We start from the raw sequence: 23,471 nt of genomic DNA, 5'->3' as shown, positions 1-23,471 counted from the left end.
TCAGCGACCGAATATAGGGATCAAAAATTGAACTCTGACATTCTACAATTTTTTTTTTAAAGAGGCTATGTCAGCTAAAATAGCGCTTTGCTCTGCACAGCATTGACTGTGATGCAATGCATCAGAGTACGGTTAAGGCGTGCCACTTGGCAGGCTGGTTAACTAATACTGAGTTGTTAAGTTTTTAGCTATTAGTGCTGGCTGCATTGTTACTGAGAGGCGTGTAGCACTCCGTCATTAACCTCCATATCAGTTTTTAGAATTTCGAAAACGCGGTTACTCTCGGCGCTCTGGCCCAGCAATTTTTGGCTACATAGCGCCAAAATACATGCGTTCTGAGAAGCTTGCAGGCAAAGGAACCTCTCTAGCCAAATAGAAAAATGTAACCAAACTGAGACGTGAAACACGCTGTATAATACCCGTGCCACACGCGCACAAGAAATGGCAGTAAATGCTTAACCTTAAGTTTGTTAATGCCATTGTTTTCGGAGTTGGTGATACACGTCTACATTTAATGCCATTATCGAAAGTGAGGATGACGATAACGCTTGCAAGGCAGTCAAAAATTTCATCTGAATGTGAACACTGCTAATGAGCACAATATATCGAGAACGTTGCTTAAATGTAATGTAAAAATGTTTTTCTATAAAATACGGCTGTTCTTGCTTTACAAGTCGAAAAAGTAGCCATAAACTCGCATGTCGGCACATAAGTCGACAGTACCTGTCAAAAAGTCCGGTTAAAATGGCGCTCTTCGCATCAGAAACGTGGCATATATAGATGCTTCATCTGACAAAGTTACGAATTAACCACTTGCTACTGGTTAGGAAGTTGTTACTCATGCTTTTCTGCGGGTAGAATGGGAACGAGAGTACGCATTGCACGGGCGAATGAGTTGTGGTGAACTCAGTAGGTTGCGAATGGCAGTAAGGCTAATGCCATTAAATTTATGCGTGTGGCACCACACGAATGCCAATAAAACTTAAGAAAGTAAGCACTGTAATGATCGGAGGCCCAGCCAGCGGAGAACGGCGAGACAGCCAGGCGTCATCAGGTATGCGGCCAAAAGCGCTGCTGTTTCTCGGAGAAGACGCAAGGAAAAGCTGGCCTGGAGGCGGCTTCTGGCTCGGCGTTTGCGTGGACAAAGGCTCTAATCCCCTTCGCCGGCGATGCTGAATGCGGCTCTGGTGCCGGACTGCGTTCCTGGGGACTGGCAGCGGAAACAGGCGAGCCAGACCGGCGTCATCAGGCTACTGCGACGGAAAGCGCTGCTGTCCGGGGGAGACAAAAGAGACACTGCGTGGGGCAGCTACTGGCGACGGCGTCGGCGTACACAAAGACGTCTAATCCCTTCGCCGGGAAGGCTGAGCGCGGTGCTTCTCCCGGACTGCCCGTGGACTGACCGACGAGACCCAGTGGCGACGACGGCGGGGCGGCGGCGCCGCTAACTCATTACCCGCGTGCGCCCTGGGCAGCAGACAAAGCCGAGGGGCGACACGGCTGATTTGTCCCTTCCACCGAACTGAAGAGGTCACCGGTGTGAGCGGTCAGCGCTCGCGTCCCCATCGATCAGGATCGTCACTCAGCAGCAAACGACCTTTGGGCCTGGGAAAACAGTTCGCGACTCAGAGACGCCAAGTTCCTCCTTGCCCGTGTATGTGTGTGTCTGTGCGGTGTGCGCCGTCACGTGGGGAGGGCGGAGCCAAAGAAGACGCTAGCAGCCCATTGGACGCTCAACCCGAGATCAGATTCCCTACCTGGGTACCTGGGGAATCTGAACTGCATTTAATCAGCAATCTGTGGGGTGCCAGATCCTCCCTCATTTTCTGACTTTGGTCCACTTGCTACTGTACAAAATGTAAAATAAACGTTCAAGCTTTGCTATTCCTCCCGAAGGCTTCCCTCCGTAGTCTGCCTGCTTCGCCCTAATGCGGTGAAGACCCTGGTCCCGATCACCGAGCACATCAACTGGTTGGCAGCTGTGGGATGGTCTGCGCGGCGTCCTGGCTCCGGTATGGGTAAGTGCACGGTCTTGTCTCTTTTTGAGTTTTGCCAGGTTGTACATCTTTGGGATTTGTAAACCTAGGTAATGGAATGTGGCTCCAGAGATTGCCTGGGAATCTTCTCTGACCACTAGTAGAGACTAGCCGTCGCTTGGGGAGCAGACATGGACTGGAAAAAGTTGCGCAAACCGGACCTGGTTTTGATATGCGGGAAATTGGGCATTGATTGTGGGTCGATCCGTAGGAAACCGCTCTTAATTCAGGCAATTGAGGCAAGCGGTGCAGACGCGGAGGAGATAGTCAGATGTTGGGAGTACATTCGGGAGGAATTAGAGAAGGCACAGGAACTAAAGAAGCGAGAGGATGAAGAAAAGAGGAAGCTCGATCAAAAGATGCGAGAGTGGGATGAAGTAGCTCGACAAGAGCGGGAAAGGGAGCTGCGGGAGATCACACGTCAACTTAACCTCGTAAGAATGAAAACAATTCGATCTAGGTTAAGTGTTTTCCGAACAGGCGATGAAATCAGGACTTTTCTTCAAAGTTTTGAAGGAACATGTACGGAGGAGCAGCTGGACCTGGGTTACTGGTCAGTTATGCTGCTGACTTTCCTCCCGTGTGAATTTGCCAACGTACTGGCGCGCCTGTCGGACGAGGATGCGGGAAATTATGGAAAAGCTAAAAGTGCGCTTTTCATGTACTTTGGAATTCCCGCAGAGGTTGATCTCGAAACAAAAATTGACGGTGGTCAGGTGTACCACGAGAGTGTTGGAGAGCGACTTAGGAGCACCGCTCAGTCGCTGGAAGACACGACTGCTGCTCAGAGGTGCCGAGATAGGGCAGGCTTTGTCCTAGAAAGAAAGGCTACTTCAGCAGCAGGGACTGATGATTTCGGTCAAGAAACTAGCGAACAGTGCAGATCCGCAAGCCGCGAGATCTCGGGGGATTGTGAAGGCACTCAGGCTAGCAATGAGAAAAAGTGCAGATCCGCAAGCCGTAAGGGCTCGGGGGATAATCAGGACACTAAGGCTAGCGAAAAGTGCATATCCGCAAGCCGTGAGGGCTCGGGGGATAATGTAGGCACTGCTAGCAGTAAGGAAAGGTGCAGCGCGGCGGTTTTGAGCCTAGAGGAGCGGGCACTTTCCGGGAAGAAGGCGGCCGTCTCTAACCCTGAGGCAGATGCTCTGTTGATAAGTGAGGTTGATTGCTGCGATCGAGAGGGTAGCACAAAGGACAAAAACGCTACGTTAGGCGAACAGCGTGGTTCAGGTCAAGTTGCAGGCCAGAGCGTTAGTGTCGCAGGCTCGAACAGCAAACCTCGGGAGAGCAAGCTATGCCCAGGAGAGAGTAAAGTGCCGATGAGACAGTTAGATACTGCAACATGCAGTGACTCGCCGAAAGCACGAGCCCATTGCTCAAAATCAAGTGGGAAATGCGGCTCGGTGCTGCATCAGAGAGAAGATGCGGAGGGTGAGGACACCGCAGGAAAGGGAGTCGCGCAGGGCCGATCTGCTAAGGCAGTTTTCAGAGGGCGGCCGCGCGCAGGGAGAACCAAGCGAGAGCGTGCTCTCCTGAGAACAGAGAAAGTACGGGCCGAAGACACTGTAAGGCTAAAGGACGGCCAACAGTGTAATCGGCCGAGACGGTCACCGCGTCACGCCAGGTGCAATAGACACCGCACAAGGGCAAGACCGACAGAAAGGGTTTTGAGTATGTGTAGTTTTGGTATGGTCATTAACTTTTGCAGCAGTGGTCTTGCATATCTTTTAATGCTAACTGTTTGACAATGCACAGGTAGTGCTTATGTATAGCAGCGTCCGCTGTCACGCGGAAATGCTGAAAAGACGGGCCATTGTAGGACACTGGCATAAGCACCTGGAGTCTCTTTGTCTAAGGATTAGACAGATTAATATGAGTTGGGCTCCGATATTGAGGAAAGCTTTTCCAGGTTGAGCAAAGGTGACGGCACAATGCGGTCATGCAAATGAGGGGAGGTAAGCACGCTCGTAATTCTAGTGGTAATTACGAGTTGTACTCCATTACAAAGAGGGCGAGAAAACTGAAACGCGAGGGCCTCAGCACGTGTTTTCTCCGTGGCCCTATTGGAAATGCTTAACGTTCCTGAGAAAAACAGTTTGGATTGTTTTCTCCGCATTTGCATCTCTGAAGCGTCACCGTTTTGTTCCTTTTGTCGTCTAGTTAGAGCGGTTTTCTTTGTTCAAAATTCGGAAGCGAGTGTCTTCCAGTACAAAAGAAAACACAAAATTGGCTCAACTAGGTCCGGTAGGCCAGCTTTCCAGGCATGCGCTTTCGAGCGAGGGCTGGGGGTGTATCAAAATTTACAGCCTTTGTCTAACCTTATCCGAAAACCTGGCAGTTCTCTGAGGCTGGCCGTGTGCTGCCCTGTTGGAGGTATGGGCTTAGCATAGGCCTGATCACTAATGCTCCGTTTCGAGGACCACTGCAAGATGTGCAGGGCTTCCTGGCCGACCTGTCGAGCAGAAGGACTCGGACACTGACGTACATTCGTGGTGCACCGATCAGCTGCAACCACTTCGTGACGTCTTCTTGGCGGCGGACGGACTGTAATGATCGGAGGCCCAGCCAGCGGAGAACGGCGAGACAGTCAGGCGTCATCAGGTATGCGGCCAAAAGCGCTGCTGTTTCTCGGAGAAGACGCAAGGAAAAGCTGGCCTGGAGGCGGCTTCTGGCTCGGCGTTTGCGGGGACAAAGGCTCTAATCCCTTCGCCGGCGATGCTGAATGCGGCTCTGGTGCCGGACTGCGTTCCTGGGGACTGGCAGCGGAAACAGGCGAGCCAGACCGGCGTCATCAGGCTACTGCGACGGAAAGCGCTGCTGTCCGGGGGAGACAAAAGAGACACTGCGTGGGGCAGCTACTGGCGACGGCGTCGGCGTACACAAAGACGTCTAATCCCTTCGCCGGGAAGGCTGAGCGCGGTGCTTCTCCCGGACTGCCCGTGGACTGACCGACGAGACCCAGTGGCGACGACGGCGGGGCGGCGGCGCCGCTAACTCATTACCCGCGTGCGCCCTGGGCAGCAGACAAAGCCGAGGGGCGACACGGCTGATTTGTCCCTTCCACCGAACTGAAGAGGTCACCGGTGTGAGCGGTCAGCGCTCGCGTCCCCATCGATCAGGATCGTCACTCAGCAGCAAACGACCTTTGGGCCTGGGAAAACAGTTCGCAACTCAGAGACGCCAAGTTCCTCCTTGCCCGTGTATGTGTGTGTCTGTGCGGTGTGCGCCGTCACGTGGGGAGGGCGGAGCCAAAGAAGACGCTAGCAGCCCATTGGACGCTCAACCCGAGATCAGATTCCTTACCTGGGTACCTGGGGAATCTGAACTGCATTTAAGCAGCAATCTGTGGGGTGCCAGATCCTCCCTCATTTTCTGGTTGGTTGGTTTATGGGGTTTAACGTCCCAAAGCGACTAAGGCTATGAGAGACGCCGTAGTGGAGGGCTCCGGAAATTTCGACCACCAGGGGTTCTTTAACGTGCACTGACATCGCACAGTACACGGGCCTCGAATTTCTCCTCCAAAGAAATTCAGCCGCCGCGGCCGGGATCGAACCCGCGTCTTTCGGGCCAGCAGCCGAGCACCATAGCCACTGAGCCACCGCGGCGGCTCCTCATTTTCTGACTTTGGTCCACTTGCTACTGTACAAAATGTAAAATAAACGTTCAAGCTTGAATATTCTTCCCGAAGGCTTCCCTCCGTAGTCTGCCTGCTTCGCCCCAATGCGGTGAAGACCCTGGTCCCGATCCCCGAGCACATCAGCACTTAATGGCATAAATCTGGCCGTGTGGCACGGGTATAACACATTTGTTAATTACCTTTGAGTTTTCGGCTCGATTCTATCGATCGACATAATATGGCAAACCTCGCCACACTGGAACTGAGCACCGACAAAGGCTAACTTCAAGCGGCGTGTATTCTGCAGATTGTTGGTCGCGAGTAATATTTACGTTCGAAGCAATACCTACAACAATCAAAATAAATATACAAGAAATGTACTCACGTATCTAGCAGATGGCCCCAGATGGTTGGCAATACCTATGGAAATATAGACCAGATTTTTTTACCCTCGCACGCAGGCTGCGGGCGCGCTCCTACTCTCGACACCAGTCGCCATCTGTCGGCGCGCGCGGCCCGAGGGACTGCGGGCCGCGCCGGCGCCGCGCGTAGAACGCATGTTTACGTGTTCACTTCTGCCGTTGTTGTGCTCCATCAGCTAACGTATGAGGGTGTGTGCTGTGCGTCACTACTCACATTTTCCCTCTTCCAGACAGTACTGCGGTTATCTTGTGCGCAGTTACTCGTTAACGTAACTTCCGAGGGTAGTCGACCAGGTAGTGTACGGACTGGAAACCGGCACTTCTAAGCAGATTTCGGCGCTGTCGTGTCGTTTGTTGTCGCCTTTTACGTGCGATATCATCTATGATATTTTTATGCATCAGAATGTAACATCTATTGATTTGACTCAGTGGAGTAGTAACTGTATAGGCGAGCTGCAGACTGAAGGTTGTCCCGACGGAGCGCGTTTTGGATCACCAGTACGTGTTCGGCATCCTTGCGCTGAGCTTGCTCTTGTTCCCATTAAACACATTTCTTGCACAGGATTGTAAGTACGACCGCTACCGATTTCAAATCAAATCAAATCAAATCAAAAATTTATTTTCAACATTGATACAATGTTGATGGCTTCCGTGACAAAAAGCTGTGAGGACAGCTTGACTAGGTCAGGGAACCATGTTGGCAGCTGAGACTTCATACACACTTCAATAATTCAAATGCAAATGAAATGTGCAACAGAATACATACAGTGTCCTACTTACTGAGTACAATAGTTAAAATGCAAGTGAATATTGTAATGGAATACACGGACTTCATTCCTCAACTTAACTACGCCACAAAAGAACAATGTGCACTACAATAAAACTACGCAACAAACGAATAAAATTAGTACCATAAAGCGTTTTACACGTGAGATCCCGATGAGAAGGCAAACACACACACTCACTCTGTATGCCCAATTTCACAATTGCCACTCAAAATCATAACGCAGTCTTAGAAAATTGCCCAGAAACAAACATGCTGCGCAATGCGGTGCGCGTTAGGGCAATGGAACCAGAAAATTGTGTTTTAATCTTGTTTAATAGAAATGGTACGTAGAAATGTTTAGTAGAAATGGTCAGCTGCTTTTTCCGCACGCATGTCAGAGGGATCTGGTGGGGTAAAGGTTTATCTATAGTATCTTTCTGCTGTTGGTATCTACACTAGTTTGGTTTGGTTTATTAAGGTTTTACGTCCCAAAGCGACTCAGGCTATGAGGGCCGCCGTAGTGAAGGGCTCCGGAAATTTCGACCACCAGGGGTTCTTTAACGTGCACTGACATCGCACAGTACACGGGCCTCTAGAATTTCGCCTCCATCGAAATTCGGCCGCCGCGGCCGGGATCCAACCCGCGTCTTTTGGGCCAGAGCCGAGAGCCGTAACCACTGAGCCACCGCAGCTGTGCGGCATCTACCTTATTCATAGGAAAATACTATGCGCGATTTCATTACATTTTCCGCACTTAGCCAAACGGCTACGCAACGCTGTCACACGCGGCGAGAGCTCCTGAATAAAATAACACGACTTCGGACCTCAGAATTAGTGAAAGCTGGATTAGCTGCTCATATCTATTCAAGCTTTGATAAATTAAGCGAAAGTACGTTTTTATGCACCAGGTTGCATAAACCATGGCAAAATTTGTTTTCTGTTGGCGCTGCGGCTCAGTTGAGCTCACAGCGGTAATTTGTTGATAAACTGGCGCGGCGACAAGAAAGCCCTGTTTGTGGAAGGGGCGGCCGGCAGGAAGGAATAAGAGTGCATGGATTTGGAACTGCATGCTAGCCGCACACCTAATGCTTGATATTGAACAAAAAGTTTCGTTGCGGTGGAGCACCAAGACGGAATTCGATATAAGCACGAGCGCGTTCTAAGCGCCGGCACAATTAACCTGAATGTCAAACTAAATGTCATTAAAACGCGTCAATGTTATCGCTTTGATAACGTAAATACTTCCTGCAACACAGCCACGCAGCGGAAGTATGCTCGACAATGTTTTTTTAGCGCCCGAAGCGCGGCTATATGCAGGCGCGGCCGCGGAACTGCCGCAGCTCCGCAGTCCCCAGAGAAACGCCCGCACCGCGGTGCGCCAGTCGGTGCAAAATGGCCGCGCCCGGAGGGAAAAACCAGATTCGAAGGGCTGTGTGAAACAATCGTTTGCGGGTAGGTAGGCTAGAAACGCTGATTGGTCAAAAAAATATGACGTCATACGCGTGACGTCAGAGGTCACGTGATATTTAGTAACGTCATGTCCGGTTGGGGACAGGCATGTTTTCCTTAGATTTTTCCCCGCCACCGCTCGTCAGCGGACGGGGCTGCTCGCGAGGAGCCGAGAGGCGAGGAGGCAGCGTGCACTGCAGCGTTGCGGCGTTGCCTCCTCGGCGTGTCCCCGTCATGTCTTTCGACCCGCCGCGGTGGCTCAGTGGCTATGGCGCTCGTCCGCTGATCCGAAAGACGCGGGTTCGATCCCGGTCGGGGTGGTCGAATTTCGATGGAGGCTAAATTCTAGAGGCCCGTGTACTGTGCGATGTCAGTGCACGTTAAAGAACCCCAGGTGGTCGAAATTTCCGAACCCCTTTCACTACGGCGTCCCTCATAGTCTGAGTCGTTTTGCGACGTTAAAACCCCAATAAACCATCAACCCATGTTCTTCAGAGCGCGCGCGAGATTAAAAAGCGCACATGTCGCGCTGCGCTGTCACACTGCATGCCTGCTTCTGTGCATTTCTTGCGGACTCCTTTCAGTCATACTTAGCTATACTATTGACCAAAAGGCTTCTTAAACAGTTATATCAAGTTTTATTGCTATGTATAAAGAATATGTTTTTAGCAGTTGCGTGAGCCCGAACAAAAGAAAACTGTTTTTATTACCCTTCAGTATTCCTGCTTATCGAGACTTGAGCATTTATATGTTGCAGTACAACTTTTCTCAGGCATCACAACTGATGTTTCGATGTGTTTGGTACATATTCATCTTCAGACATTTCATGTCTGTTGGGTAAAAAAAAAATATACGAAATAATACTTGACTGCATCAATTGTGACTGAGGCAACTAGCATCACGTATAGCATGCTCTTGAAATTCCTCTAGCTGTTGCACAGAAGTCTGTAATTGACTTCATTGTAGCTTCATACTTGCACCATTTAAACTCTGCATATAGCTCTTTTTTCACAAAAAGGAAATGTGATAAGGTTTCTGAATAGAGCTGTGCACGGTCCGCAATTTCGAACCCGCGCCCGGCCCGGGACCTAACCTACCGGCAGGAAGCCCGACCCGACACTGAAGGACCCTGAGCACGCTCGTGCTCGGCCCGACCTGCAAAGCGGCGACGACACAAAAAGAGAATTTCAGGAAAATGAGTTTATTTCAATGACATTCAAATTTTGGCCTCACATTCCAGGTCACAGTTTGGGATTATACACAAGACACAGCGCATAAAGGTATAGATATTTATCACTCTAAATATGCAAGTTGTTCATTGATGATGGCTTGATCTAAACAAGAGCGGCGCTCTTTCATTACGAATCCTGCGGCGCTGAAATTTTTCTCGCTGCTTGAATTGGTGGCCGCAACGGCTAATACTTTCATAGCAAGAAGAGAAACGCTTGAAGTACGAAGGGGAATGACATACGTGGTGTCGTAAGCCATGGATGGCGTGCCACGACAGGAAAACTTTTTGACTTGTCAGAGGATAAGCGAGCAAATAAGCGACAGGGCGGCGCTATCCTGCGAATGCCGATGTGGCCGCGACGTCCCTGCTTCTGCTATTCACGGGAAGGCACGATGCTGTGTTCACTTCACTGACAAGCGATTACGGCGAAACGCAGCAACCAAGGCTGCGCCAGAATAGTACGAGCTGAGCTGTGGTGGCGGCGCCAGTGACATTCTTCTAATGCCATTCATGTGGTGGGGGCCCCCCCTTCACTCTCGCCCGCGACTATTGTCCGTCTCCCCGGCCGGAACCGGAGAGAGTAGCTCCTGCCTGGTAGGCGGACAAGAGAGAAGGCTGCCGGCTCTGCGGTGCGCTGCGAGTGGCGAGTGGAAGAATTTAACCTTTTCCCGATGTGCTGCTGCGCGACTCCGTGACCCCGCGACCTCGCGTGCGCCGTACGCAGCCCTGCCTCCGCTTCCCAGAACCTTCCTTTCTTCTTACAAGGCGCCCAAAACTGGTTGCTTTTCCCCAACGTTGGTACTTGCTAGAACCAAAAATGCGTGTCCAGCCCCAGCTAGCTTTTTTTTTAGCGCTTGTACTATCCTCCCGTCCTTGTACATTCCCTCCTGGATGGTCTAGACACAAATCACTACCTGCTGTGCATGCAAGACGCCCAGCGCACCACAGCCATATTCGCACTTTCACATATAGCGTGTATGCATGAACGGCGGCGACGCCGTAACGCTATGCACTCTGGGTAATCCGACGCTACGCACTCTGGGTAATGCGCCATTTTGAAGCAATAGCCAGCAGACGACGGAGTACGCACGAAGTAAGCTTAGCCGTTCGAGCGAAGATATGTAGTGTGTCACCTGCTTGCGCCACTGCATCTTAAGGACTGACCTTTTTTTTTTTCTCAGTGAAATGGCGCATGAAGTGCATTATGCAGGAACGCTGTGCGTGGACGATCGGGCGCGCTACGATCAAAAAGTCGCCCTTTGTGGTGTGGACCCGTTTCAACTACGTGAGAGCGATTGCGTTGCAGACGTGAACCTGTGGCCGCGAGTTGACGCAGCAGACATCAACGAGTTCCTTGTCTTGAGGACCAGCTTTATCACCCGCCAGCAACTGAAGGCACGTAAAGCATTAGAAGGCCACAATTTTGTGACTAGCGGTTGTGGTGCGCGAGCCATGCGTGAAGGAAGTTTCTTCCGACTGCGTGATTGTCAAGACAAAGGTACGTTGAGATGTTTTGTTCTGTTAGCAGAGTGTAATACTGTATTTTCTGTCCAGGTCAACCATTCGCAGAGCCTCAACAACCTGTTGAAGCGTGGATTCTCTGCAAGAAAGACGGCGACGTCGTTGCCGCGCACTGCACTTGCATGGCCGGGAACGGCGAGGCGTGCTCCCATGTGGCGGCACTGCTCTTTTACGTCGAGTACGGCGTGCGCGTGCGGCAGGAGCGCTCATGCACGGACGGCGCTAACGCCTGGCTGCCGACACATATCAGGAAAGTGGAAGTGAGGCCGATTGCCGCTATGGATTTTGCGTCATCGGCGATGAAAAAACGACGCTTGGGTGCCGGCGCCAGTACGACTTGTGCGCCTAAAGCCTCTGCCCTGCCATCAGCGCCCACAGAAGACGAGTGGACGAGCTTTTTCACCGCCGTGGTCGCTTCAGGTCACCGGCCAGCTGTGGCAAGCACAGATCCAGCCTTCAGCGACATGTATGTGCCAGCAGTGAGACGCTGCAAAGGGGCCGATCTTCGACGACTGTACCGCCAATCGGCTCAGAAGCTAAGCCATCATGAGCTTCTGAAGGAATGCCATGAGCTACATGACAAGCTTGAAATAAGTGAGGAAGCAGTTTGCAGCATAGAATCAAGGACAAGGAGCCAGCATATGACCAGTCAGTGGTTCTCGTACAGAGCAGGAAGGGTGAAAGCTTCAACCCTGTATGATGTTTGTCATACTAAAGTTGATGCCCCATCATTGAGCCTGGTTAAGCGTATCTGCTATCCACACGATAACAAGGCTACGTCACCTGCCATAAGGTATGGTAGGCAAAATGAGCCCAATGCACTGAAAAAATATAAAGAACGATCAGCTGAGCTTCACATAGGAGCACAGTTTCAGGAAGCTGGGTTTTTAATCTCACAGCAGCACATCTTTCTGGGTGCGACACCCGACATGCTGGTACAATGTGAGTGTTGTGGCAAAGGACTAGTGGAAGTTCAATGTCCATGGACAGTAAAAGACGGACGGTTAGCCGACCTGCTGTCTGACTGCAACAGCTGCGTAGTTGAATGCGACAATACACTTCAGCTGAAGACCAGGCACCGGTACTACCACCAAGTACAGTTGCAGCTGTTTGTCTGGGAAAGAGAATACTGTGACTTTGTTCTATGGAACCAGAATGAAATGAATGTTGAGAGAGTAAGGCTAGACAAGAAGTTCTTGGAACCTTTAATCCAAATTGCCGAGATATTTTTCCGCCGAGTTCTCATGCCTGAGCTTGTTGGCCGCTGGTTCAGCAGAAAGAAAGAAAATCAGCCTCCAACTTCCAACAAAAATGTGGGAACATCAGCCATGAATGTACTGCAAGAAGCTGGGCAGTGCATGTCAAAAACTACAAGCCATGCAAACAGCAGCCAGCCTCCAACTGCTAGCCAATCTGTTACAGTGTCACCTTTGACAAAAGCCACAAGTTGTACAGACAGCACCGTCATGAAGTATTGTATATGTGAAGGACCCGAGGAAGGAAAAATGATTGCGTGTGATGGTCCCAACTGTACCACAACGTGGTTTCACTTCAAATGTGTGGGCCTAACTAGAGCGCCAAAAAGTGTCAAGTGGTTTTGTAGTTCGTGCAAGACGGCATCCATGCAAGCTTAAGCAAGAACTCTAGTCATACGCACATAAAAACATTTGTGATTGAGCTGACAAGGGAAGGGAAAAGAGGGGTTCCGTATGACATACATGACGGCAGCCAACAGCCACTAAAACCAAGGAGCATAGAGGATGTTTTCTAGTTTTGATATACTTGGTTTATAATTCAGGGAATGGTCAGTCACATTCCGCCGGTGGGATTTGAACCTGAAAGGTTGGATTCCACCGTGGGCTCGGATCTCACTGGCGGGATGTGGTTTTTGTTATCCTGCTTTCTAATCAACTACCATTCCCCGAATTAAAAAACAAGTATATCTAAAATATAAAACATCCCCTTGTGCTCCTTAGTTTCGGTGGCTGTTGGCTTCCGTCATGAACATTTGTGATAAGCGTTCTGTGATAATTGTGAACTCAGTTGCTGGTTGCGAGATGTGGGCTGCATGGTTGATCTCACTTTATTGAAATTCAAAAATTCCTTACATACACATGCTTCACTCCTGCCTCGCACATGCTATGCTGGTAACAGTCAGCTCCACAAGTATCTCGGGCAAAACAAGCCGAGCTGTTTGGCCGCTGCCCCACACATTCCTTACGACCAGAGTGGCCACTAGCAATGCCCGAACCCAACCACATTTCTATGAAGGCGAAACGCAAAGGCACCCGTGTGCTGTGCAATGTCAGTGCATGTTAAAGATGCTCTGGTGGATGAAATCATTCCGCAGCCTTCCACTACTGCACCTCTTCCTTCCTTTCTTCTTTCACTCCCACCTTCTACCCTTCCCTTATGGCACGGTTTGGGTGTCTAACGAAATATGCGACAGATACTATGCCATTTCCTTTCCCCAATACACAATCATGTCCAGAGACACTGAAGCAGACTACGTTAGAGTGGACAATAGTACACATCTGTCTTGGAACAATCAACTGCATGCACTTTTTATGCAGCTATGTAGTGTCGTTTTGTGCTTTGCATCAATAGCTGCTTCATTTGGTGTGCCTGGACAGTACGGTCCAGTGTTAAAGGGAACATGCGATCGCGTGGCCTCTGCACTTCATGAAGCCGTGCTGCCCACATGCGGAGAGATTGGGCGACATCAGGTGCATGCACGGAAAGACCAGCCGCTGTGTTTACTGTGTATGCACCTTGTGCCGACAATTCCCACCAGTTCTGGGCGGCAGCGTTCCGCAAAGTGCGGATCTCATGTTCCCTTTAATACTGTACCAGATTGTACATAGTAATATTTGTCTGCTGTTTCCCGAGTTGTTTGTTCCTTCATTTTTCAGCCAATAAACCAATATAGTCGGTTACAATTCAAGAACAAAGCGTCTTTTCTCCATCAAAGGACCCCCTTCCAGCCAATGCTGTTGGCCGACTCTCATGACCCTGTTAGCGTGAAGGAGAGGTCTATTCCAGACAATGGAGGGCTTTCATTCGCCACTCCATTGTCACGCCAGCATGCTCGTGAGAATCGGCCAATTCCATTGGCTGAAATGGCTTCTTTTGACAGGGAAAAGCAGCTTTGTTCCCGAGTTTATTTGTTTACTTATACAATATACCCCTAAAGGCCCTCGAGAGGGTATTACATAGGGGGGGGGGGGGGCACAGGCAATTGAACAGAATAAAACAAAACCACAAATATAAAAAACAAAACCACAAATAAGACACTTTGCATGACGTAAATAAGCAAAAGAATCAAAAGAATGGCAGCGCGGCAAAGAACGAAAATTGCTGCAGTATTAAAATTATACAAACAGAACACTAATACAATGCATCATTTTAGTAACATACCCTGCAAAAAAAGGAAGCCATGAACAAATAAAATAACAACGTACATGAAGAGTTAAGCAGTAGTTATTGAAGACGTAAGATTCAAATATTTATCAGGATCAGTGGTGGTTGCGATATGTGAAGGCAGAGTGTTCCAGTCAGATATTGTGCGTTGTAAGAATGAATGCGCATAGTTAGATGTTCTGCACGTGAAACGCCTAACTTTAAAGGGATGATCGCGGTTGTCAAAAATCGAAGGAGGCAAAGAAAGAATGTCGTTATGAAGTGATGGTTGATGATATAGTTTATGAAAAAGTGATAGCCGTGCAACTTTGCGGCGGAGGCATAAATCCTTGAGACCTGCGCGTTTCTTCAAGGCTGTGATGCTGGTGTTACGTGAATAATCGGAGTAAATAAAATGAACGGCGCGGTTCTGCAATGATTCAATGTTATTTATTAGGTAAGATTGGTAAGGGTCCCAAATAGCCAAGACATATTCAATTTTAGGTCGAATTAGAGTGGTACTATAGGCATGGGCACGGAGGTGAGAAGGAGCATGCTTTAGGTTATGTTTTAAGAGACCCCTCCACGTAAGCTCCCATCGCTGAGCACGTCGGCCGCTGCAGGCGGGCTCCTGGAGCAAGACCGCCAAACCCTCGTGATTTTAAAGACCGTGGTCAACGCAATTCGGCCTCTCCTACAGGCTCTGCAATCCCCAACTGCTCGAAGCGTTTCACTAGTGCTGGACTCCCTGGGTTCAGCACTTCAAGGACTTTAATCCACAATGGCTGGCCACCTTCCCTCCTTTCGTGAGGAAGTCAGAGGCGCCACGATCTTCCAATGAAACGCAAGAGGTCTCAGGTCGCGAATGTCAAGTTTTCGTCCTTACGTATTCACTAACTACTTCCCGATATTGGTAATCTGCGAGCCCAAATTATCAGAAGCAATCAGGCTCTCCGGGTACGAATCTTTTTTCGCCCCTACATGCGGGGAGCGCAGCCAAGTCTTGGTATACCTCCGCACTGACATGACATGTTTGCTGCTCAGTTCCACCTCACAATGACAATCAATACGCGTGTTTCTTAATCAAGACAAAAACGCTAGAATTCACACTGATTGCAGCATATGTGTCACCCTCCTCTCAATTAGACTGCGAAAGGCTGAAGGCCATCATGGAAGAAACCCGTGCTCCTTGGATCATTACTGGTGATTTTAACGCCCACCATTTGCTATTGGGAAGCACCAGAATTAACGCCAAAGGAAGGCATCTGGCGTTATTTGCTTCCGACAATGATCTGCATGTTATGAATGACGGCAGTCCGACATACCTGCGCGGCTGTCACTACAGCAGCTGCCTGGACCTGACATTAGTTTCAAGGTCGTTGCACCGGAGTGTTCGCTGGTTTTGTGATGTGGAGACCCATGGAAGTGACCACATTCCTACCTACCTCAAAATAAACGGCCTTGGTACGTCCTCCCCAGCCCAACTCGCGCGAATTGACTGGGCAATATTTCGAAAACATATGGAGGAGACGAGCAAAGAAGCCCTCACTGGCAGGCTGGAGCACACTATAGCTAATGCTATGAACGTTGCGAGAAGTCACATCACGTCCTCACGAATACGCAGTGATTTTGATATTGAACTAGAACGCCTGCGTGCTCTTCGGCGCCGAACAGAAAAGCGATACAGACGAACCAAGTGCTTAAATGATCTACGGGAGGCGAGACATACGAAGAAAAAAATCAAACGAAGAATGGATCAGCTGGCGAACCAGCGCTGGAGGTCCTTTTGTCAGCACTGGGATCCCCGCAAGCCCACGTCCCTCATATGGCGTACTGTGCGGGGCCTCCGTGCGCTTCCGCAGCAAAGACAACCCGTCTATGCGTTGGCTGTCTATCAAGATCGACAGCAGTCTGAGGTAGCAACGGACTACTGCAGGAAAATTGCCGGTGTACCAACTGCTTTGAGTTCCCGGCGTCTTCCTCCTGCCTCACGGGTCTCAGCCATGGATGTCCTTTTTTCTCGCGAGGAACTCGACGCTGCTCTTGCAGGATGTCAGCGTTCGTTTTCACCAGGGCCAGATGGAATCACATATGCTGCGCTGTCCTACCTTGGCCACGACGCGCGAGAAGAGCTCCTCAAACGTTACAATGACTCTTGGCTCGACGGTGCTGTTCCTCAAGAATGGAAATCGAGCCGATTGATACCCCTACTAAAACCAGGGAAATCTCCACTTGAGATCTCATCGTATAGGTCAATAGCTTTGGCCAGTTGCATAGGAAAGGTCATGGAGAAAATGATTTTGTCGCGCCTTGAGTGGTACCTCGAACATTACAAAATATACCCCGACGCTATGGCCGGCTTCAGGCGGGGTCGCTCTTCTATTGACAACGTCGTTGACCTCGTATCCACGGTTCAACAACAGAAGCGCTTGAAACGTTTGTCAGTGGCACTCTTTCTGGATGTAAAAGGTGCCTACGACAACGTGACCCATGAGGCCATCCTTGATGCGCTGGAAACTGTGGGCATCGGTGGTCGGATGTTTGCGTGGATAGAGAGCTATCTGTCCAAAAGATCATTTTTTATCCAATGTGAAGATGGCCCGACGCCTGCGCATTACACCTACCGTGGCGTGCCCCAGGGCGGTGTCCTTAGCCCTACATTGTTTAATCTGACTCTCATCGCCCTCCCTGAGAACCTCCCCAACACCGTCCAGGTGTGTATGTACGCCGATGACATCTGCATTTGGGCCTCCTCTGTGACGCGTCCCCAGGTGCGTGCAAGACTTCAGCGGGCAGCATCGATCACTTCTTCCTATCTCCAGAAGCAAGGTCTCAGCGTTTCACCGGAAAAGTGCGCGCTAGTGGCATTTACACGTAAAAGTATGACTACATATCGGGTACGCATCGACGGTTAAGTCATTTCTTACAGCAAAACTCATAGTTTCCTAGGGATCCTGATCGACCGCAATTTATCATGGAGCCCGCATTGCACTCTACTGAAAAAAAAGCTAACATCTATCGCTCATTTACTCCGATTTCTAGGTGGAAAATCATGGGGCTCGTCGGTCCAGTCAATGCTGGATTTGTACAGAGCTCTTTTTCGGATGTTTGCGGCACAGTACACCTGTACTCTCAAACATGTGCAAAACTAACATGCGTGCCCTCCAGTCAGTACAGGGTCAGGCCCTTCGCACATGCCTAGGTCTCCCTCGGAGCGCATCAACACTGGGTAGCATTGCACTCGCCAAAGACCACCCGATCTCTACTTATATTGTCCTAGACTGCTTGCGAATGCACATACGTCATATCTCAAGGATTCCACAGCATCACCTTGCGCCTCGGCCACTGCAGAGACCACATTCTGCGTTTGCAAAGGTGATAACGACACAACAGTCGTCGATCCCACAACAGTTCACCCCGGCAGCACTACCTCCCTCTCCTCTGTGGTGTATGCGGCTCCCAAGTGTGCGCCTTGCTATTCCGGGGATAGCGAAGAAGTCAAATTTATCGACGCCAGCCATTAAGCAACTGACACTGTTCATGCTCCACTTCGAATATTCGGACCGTACTCACGTCTATACGGATGGATCAGTAACCTCTACTGATCCATCCAGCGCCGTGTTTGTCTACTCCTCTTCTAGTCCTGTCGTTTAGCGCTGTTTATATGTACTTTCGCCATGGAACACCAACTCGCCCAATCTACTGTTCTTCTACTGTTCTTCTAAACCTCTACTAGTTCCGCTTGCGCTGTGGTCGTTCCTGCGCGACAGACTCAAATTCACCAACAAATTTTGCATCGGACTACCTCTACTGAAGCAGAGTTGGCCGCACTTCTTGCGGCGGTACAGTATATCTCACAGCAATCACCTCAAAAATGGGCTGTTTTCTGTGATTCAAAAGCTGCCCTACAATGTCTTCAATCTGCCTTGAGACATAGCGACCATGAGCAACTTACAGCGGAGATACGATATCTACACCACCAGGCAATCGAACAAGATCATGAAATCATCTTCCAGTGGGTACCAGGCCATAGCGGCATTGTTGGTAACGCCTTAGCTGACGATGCTGCTCGATCGGCTCACGAGACAACCAACACTGTCTGCATACCACTGACAAGAGCTGACGCAGCAAGGCACCTTCAACTGCTCGCCCGAAACCTGACTGTAACATCGTGGTCTGCCCCTGGAGGTTGGACACCCCGCTCGCATCACTTCAACCTCTTGCTCCAAAATCATATACCATTCGGCCTCCCCCGCGGTGATATTACGCTGTTGTGCCGCCTGTGGTTGGGAGTGGCGTTCACAAACGCCTATTCCCATCTCATCGCAATGGCTGACTCTCCTGCGTGTGACCAGTGCGGTTGTGACGAAACGATCAGCCACCTCCTCTGTGACTGCCCTCGTTTTGAGCGAGAGCGCGGTTTCCTAAGTGCTTCTCTGCTCCGCTTGGACTCGCGTCCTTTAACAGAGTCTAACGCTCTGGGGCCTTGGACACAACCTTCCAGACAACGGAAAGCGGTGAAAGCGCTCCTGACTTTCTTAAGGGACTCGGGGTTGCATTCCCGCCTATAATCTCTAAGTTTTCAGTGCGCGCCCTCTGTCTCTGTGACATAGTGGTCGCTGGACACTTAGACAACTCATTTCCTTGCCGCTCTTTTTCCTTTTTTTCCCCTTTGTTCCCCTCCCCAAGTGTAGGGTAGCCAACTGGGCATCGCCTGGTTAACCTCCCTGCCTTTCCGTCCTTTTCTCTCTCTCTCTCTTAAGAGACCTAATGACCAATTAGCAGATGCAAGCATAAGGTTAATATTGTCACGTAGTGGTGACTGGAGTCCGGCGGTTCACGTCTGGTTCACATCGAAGCTGGTTCACATCGAAGAGGTGGACTTCGGCTCCCGCGTTGGGGCTGAGGACTGCGTAATGCAGCGGCATAGGTTAATGCTGGAGCTTCAGCAGGAGGCAAAGATGACGGGGTGCCCAGCGCATGCAGCACTTCTTCGCGCACGATTTCCTCAAGGGTCGCTACTTGAGGCTGGTTGGGAGATGGTAGCAGGCGACGCAGCTCTTCCCGTACAATTTCACGGATAACATCCCGCAGGTGGCCTCCGAATGCTGTGCCATCCGAGAGGGCAGACGAGGTCACTTTGGGCTGTAGAGGAAAATGACGGGCTCGTGCTTCCAAGGTTTTCTCAATGGCAGCTGTTTCAGTGGTGAATTCCGCGACAGTCGTCGGTGGATTGCGGGTGAGACCGCCGAAAAGTGCCTCTTTAGCACCACGCATCAGAAGCTCCACCTTCTTCTCCTCTCCCATGTCAGGATCGACTCGTCGAAAAAGGCGCTTCATATCTTCTACATATGCGGTCACTGACTCGTTCGGGTGTTGGATGCGTGACTGTAGGAGCAGTTGAGCTCTTTCTTTCCTGATGATGCTCGTGAAGGCCTTCAGGAACTCCCGTTTGAATAATTCCCACGTCGCTAGAGAAGCTTCGTTGTTTTCGAACCAGGTTCTCGCTGGTCCTTCCAAGGCGAAGAAGACATGGCTCATTTTAGTCTGGTCGTCCCAACTGTTGAACACGGCGACACGCTCAAACTGTTCCAACCATTCCTCGGGATCCTCGCCCGGTGAAGCGTTGAACGTGGGCGGCAGTCGGGGCTCGTGTGAAATAATGGGGGCTGGTGTCATAGCCATGGCTGAAGTCGAAACAGAAAATGGCGGTTGTCGAACAGAAAATGACCGCCGCTGTCGGCCGCACTCTTTTTAAAGCTGATAGCGAACCTTCGAGATAAAGCTTTAGAAGTTACTAGAACATTCTGGTGCAAGCTAGATCGGCTCCGTCCGGATGCGATCAATCGAGATAATTCTAGGCGCGTCTTGCGTCACAAACGAAGCGATAAAGCGGCGTGCCGGCAGCCTTGAAGCATGATCAAATAAACACAACAAACAAACGCTACAAAGATTCGCGGCAATATGGTATCCGATTACAGCCTAAACATTCATGGTGGCCTCCCCTTGACTTCAACAGTTAACTTCTCCTTAGTCAAATGGCACAACAGAATTGCAGAGGTTTGTGAGTGCACAACAAACACGTGCTACCTTGTCAATCTGAGACTTGCCGTGCTCATCACAATTTAGGAACTCAACAGGCAAACTGCCTTTCAGGATGGTGTACTTATTCCTGACCATGCCTATAACCCGCTCAACATGTATCCTTACGTTGGCGATTTCCCTTGTCCGCTCAACATCACCACTGCAAAGTTGCCTTTTCCCTTTCGTAAAAGCAGGTGCAACAAGTGTTGCATGGCACATGCCTACACTTTCTGCAATTAAAAATCCCCTGTCAGCCAGCACAAGGTCACCGTACTCTAGAAGGTTCAGGACACCACATTCTTCTGTTATTGATTTATCACTGGCACGGCCTCCATATGCATCGGAAAGAAAAGTGACTGCCCCCTGCGGACTAATCCCCAACAAAAATTTTACGGTGTTGTGGTGCTTATAATGAGACCACGTCTCAGCACGAGGAAGGTAGGAGCTCGGCCTTTCAATGTTAATCTCAAAGCAGTCCAAAATCACTCGGACCTTTAGGCCAAAGCTGTCGACAAAGGCCACCGGCATTGTCTTCATGACCTGCTCTTTGTCTGGCCAGCGTACCAATGGACCAATGCGGTTGAAAAACACTATCAACCATCTTTCAAAGATGCGTGACGCTGTTGGCTGTGAAACGTTAAAACGGTAGGCAAGGTCCTGCAGTTGACAGCCCAGCCTCAGTCTCATCAAAAAAAGAATCATTTCTTGAAATTGTGTGAGGGAATGTTTAGCTGAATGTGAAATGTGACCTTTTAACAGGCGGAAAACTGAAATTAACATGAAAAATGTCGGAAGCCCTGTATAAAAAGCTACTTTCGCATCATTGTCCTGCAGGCTTTCTTCGGTGAACCTTGCTGATTTAACAGCGTCTTGGCATGCACCCAGCTGCAACTGGAGTCGTGCCACGGTCTCCTCAAGTTCGCTGATGTCCTCATTGGACATGTCCGTCTGGCAGGCAGCATCTATTTACAGAAGAGAACAACAAAACAAATGAGGGACGTGATGGGAGGCTTTTTTTTCTAAAATGCCATGCAGTAAACACAAACAAGTAAAAAATACATAAAACATTAATATCTGCTAAACACACATGTCACCACATCACAGGAAACAAGTCGATTTTTTTTTGCACTTATCTGAGCTAGTTTACCTCAAGAGTTTACGTACCGACGTTTTCGTTCAGTTCCTGATCTGGTGAACAAGGTGCAGGCTCTTCAATGGGAAGAGCACAACTGATTGCTGCAGAGGAAGCAGGACTGGTTGCTGCAGAGAGAGCAGGGCTGGTTTCTGCAGAGGGAGCAGGACTTGTGTTTGCGCAGAGAGAAGCACAGACCGCTGCAGAGGGGGCAGGACTGGTCGCTGCTGTTGGTACAATGGGAGCGGCACTGGTGACTGCTGCAAAGAAACATAGCACAGGGTAGTGATTTACCGACTTCGTAAAACAATCAAAACAAATAGTAGAAGGTGTAGTGGCGTGGCACTTACCAATGCTCAAAAGCTGACTTCGCGAACGTGCCTTTCGACGACTGTACCGTTCTCTGGTGCTAGTTTTGGCATCATACCCCAAATGCTTCGATGGGGCCCAGTCAGGATTGCAGTCGTCAAAGAGAGTTGATGGATAGCCTGAAACGTACAGATTATAGAACATACGTTTCTTCGCATGCACCGTTCGTTAAATTGTGGCTTAGTGAAATCGGCCATTCCGCGTAGACCAACGATCTGCTGAAAGCAAGGCTTGCATCCTTGATGCGAAAACATTTACACTGTCAGGAGCGCGCAACGTAAAGGTAACCCAGGTGCGTAAACTGCATACCTGATAAAAAGTGTCGGGAACACACTCTGTACTTGTCCGGACATTCGGCGACACCCCTCCTGTTGAGGCGAGCAATCCACTCACGCCACCGCCGTTCCGACAGCTGCTTCGTCTTGCCGCACTCATGAACGCGCACCTTCGGAATCTTAAAGAATCGAAAGTCGATTAGGTTGTTGCCTTCCTGCTTTGCCTTTTCCTTCTCAGCTTTAGTATAGGTGCGGCTTTTGCAGCCTACAACGGCGCAATAAACCATGGCTGGCAGGTAAGCACACCGGCCAGTCGCACGCGCTGCTTTTCTTATCTGCTTGTTATTGCATCAAAATGGCGAATTACCCAGAGTGCATTGCGACTTCCGCCTGCCTGTCGCTGTGGACGCCGGTTATGCATACTGCCTATATGATACATGCTTTGCCCAACTTAGAGCCCTGGGCGTTTGGTTGTGAGTAACACCGTATGGCGCGTAATGCATTCCCATCAGGCAGAATTAAAATATGAGAAAATTCATCGCAAGATATATTTCCTTGTATTCTCCAAGTAAATTACTACTATACTAACTCCTCCCTTCTGAAGTGACCAAAAGATAAAACAACTCAGCGTGTGAAAAAGGTGAATGCAAAAATACACTACATTTGTGCAAAATTCACAGGAAGTGCACTTAAATTGCCACAAGTGCATGGCCAATTAAGAAAAAAAAAACAAGGGCAAAGGACGGAGACGTACAACAGGAACACAGGACGACGCTGTGTGCTGTGTTCCTGTATTCTGTGTTCCCAGTTCTGTATCCCCGTCTTTTGCGCTGGTTTTCTTTCTACAATCGTGAGCCAATTAACTCGCCCAGCTCTCCATTCTACTGGACCAATAAGGCATCAAGCTTCACAGTGCGTTAGTGTTATATCTTACGCTACATATTTTCGAATTGTTTTTGCTGCAAAACAGGTATAAGAGGTCGGCATACACGTCTTTCATTTGCTTAGGAAGAAAGCAGCGCAGTCAAGAAAGTTACTCCCTCCTGCCAGTGAAAATTTAAAAAATGCGGTTTTTTCAGCGCCAGTATAAAATCTTTGCATGCTGACGGCATGTTGAAATTTTCGTTAATGCACCGTAATAATTATCTCATGAAGCCCCATTTCTTGA

The 23,471-nt window shown here is 49.8% G+C and overlaps 2 protein-coding genes and 1 pseudogene across 3 annotated transcripts in view; 1 reads left to right on the top strand and 2 right to left on the bottom strand.

Annotated features, from left to right (window-relative positions):
- LOC149349147 (cubilin-like) overlaps positions 1–23,471 on the bottom strand; it is a 704,018-nt gene that overhangs the window by 88,152 nt on the left and 592,395 nt on the right. The gene's annotated exons all lie outside the window — the stretch shown is intronic.
- Positions 10,538–13,693, top strand: LOC149349154 (uncharacterized; annotated as a pseudogene).
- LOC149349153 (uncharacterized) lies at positions 17,986–22,629 on the bottom strand. Of its 2 annotated transcripts, none has more exons than XM_089578104.1 (5): positions 22,338–22,629; positions 22,010–22,147; positions 21,692–21,919; positions 18,171–21,489; positions 17,986–18,039 (listed from the first exon to the last, which is right to left on the bottom strand). In XM_089578104.1, the coding sequence occupies exons 1-4, from the start codon at positions 22,588–22,590 to the stop codon at positions 20,474–20,476; spliced, it is 1,635 nt and encodes a 544-aa protein (XP_089434230.1). In that variant the 5' UTR covers positions 22,591–22,629; the 3' UTR covers positions 17,986–18,039; positions 18,171–20,473. The 2 variants fall into 2 exon arrangements, with proteins under 2 accessions (XP_089434230.1, XP_089434231.1); XM_089578105.1 differs by having other exon boundaries at positions 21,692–21,916.

Source organism: Amblyomma mixtum, chromosome 3 (assembly GCF_055824585.1).
Source record: "Amblyomma mixtum isolate Tamu chromosome 3, ASM5582458v1, whole genome shotgun sequence".
NCBI classification, from domain to species: domain Eukaryota; kingdom Metazoa; phylum Arthropoda; class Arachnida; order Ixodida; family Ixodidae; genus Amblyomma; species Amblyomma mixtum.
The sequence above is the reverse complement of the archived record's forward strand: the minus strand, read 5'-3'. Positions and strand labels throughout refer to the sequence as shown.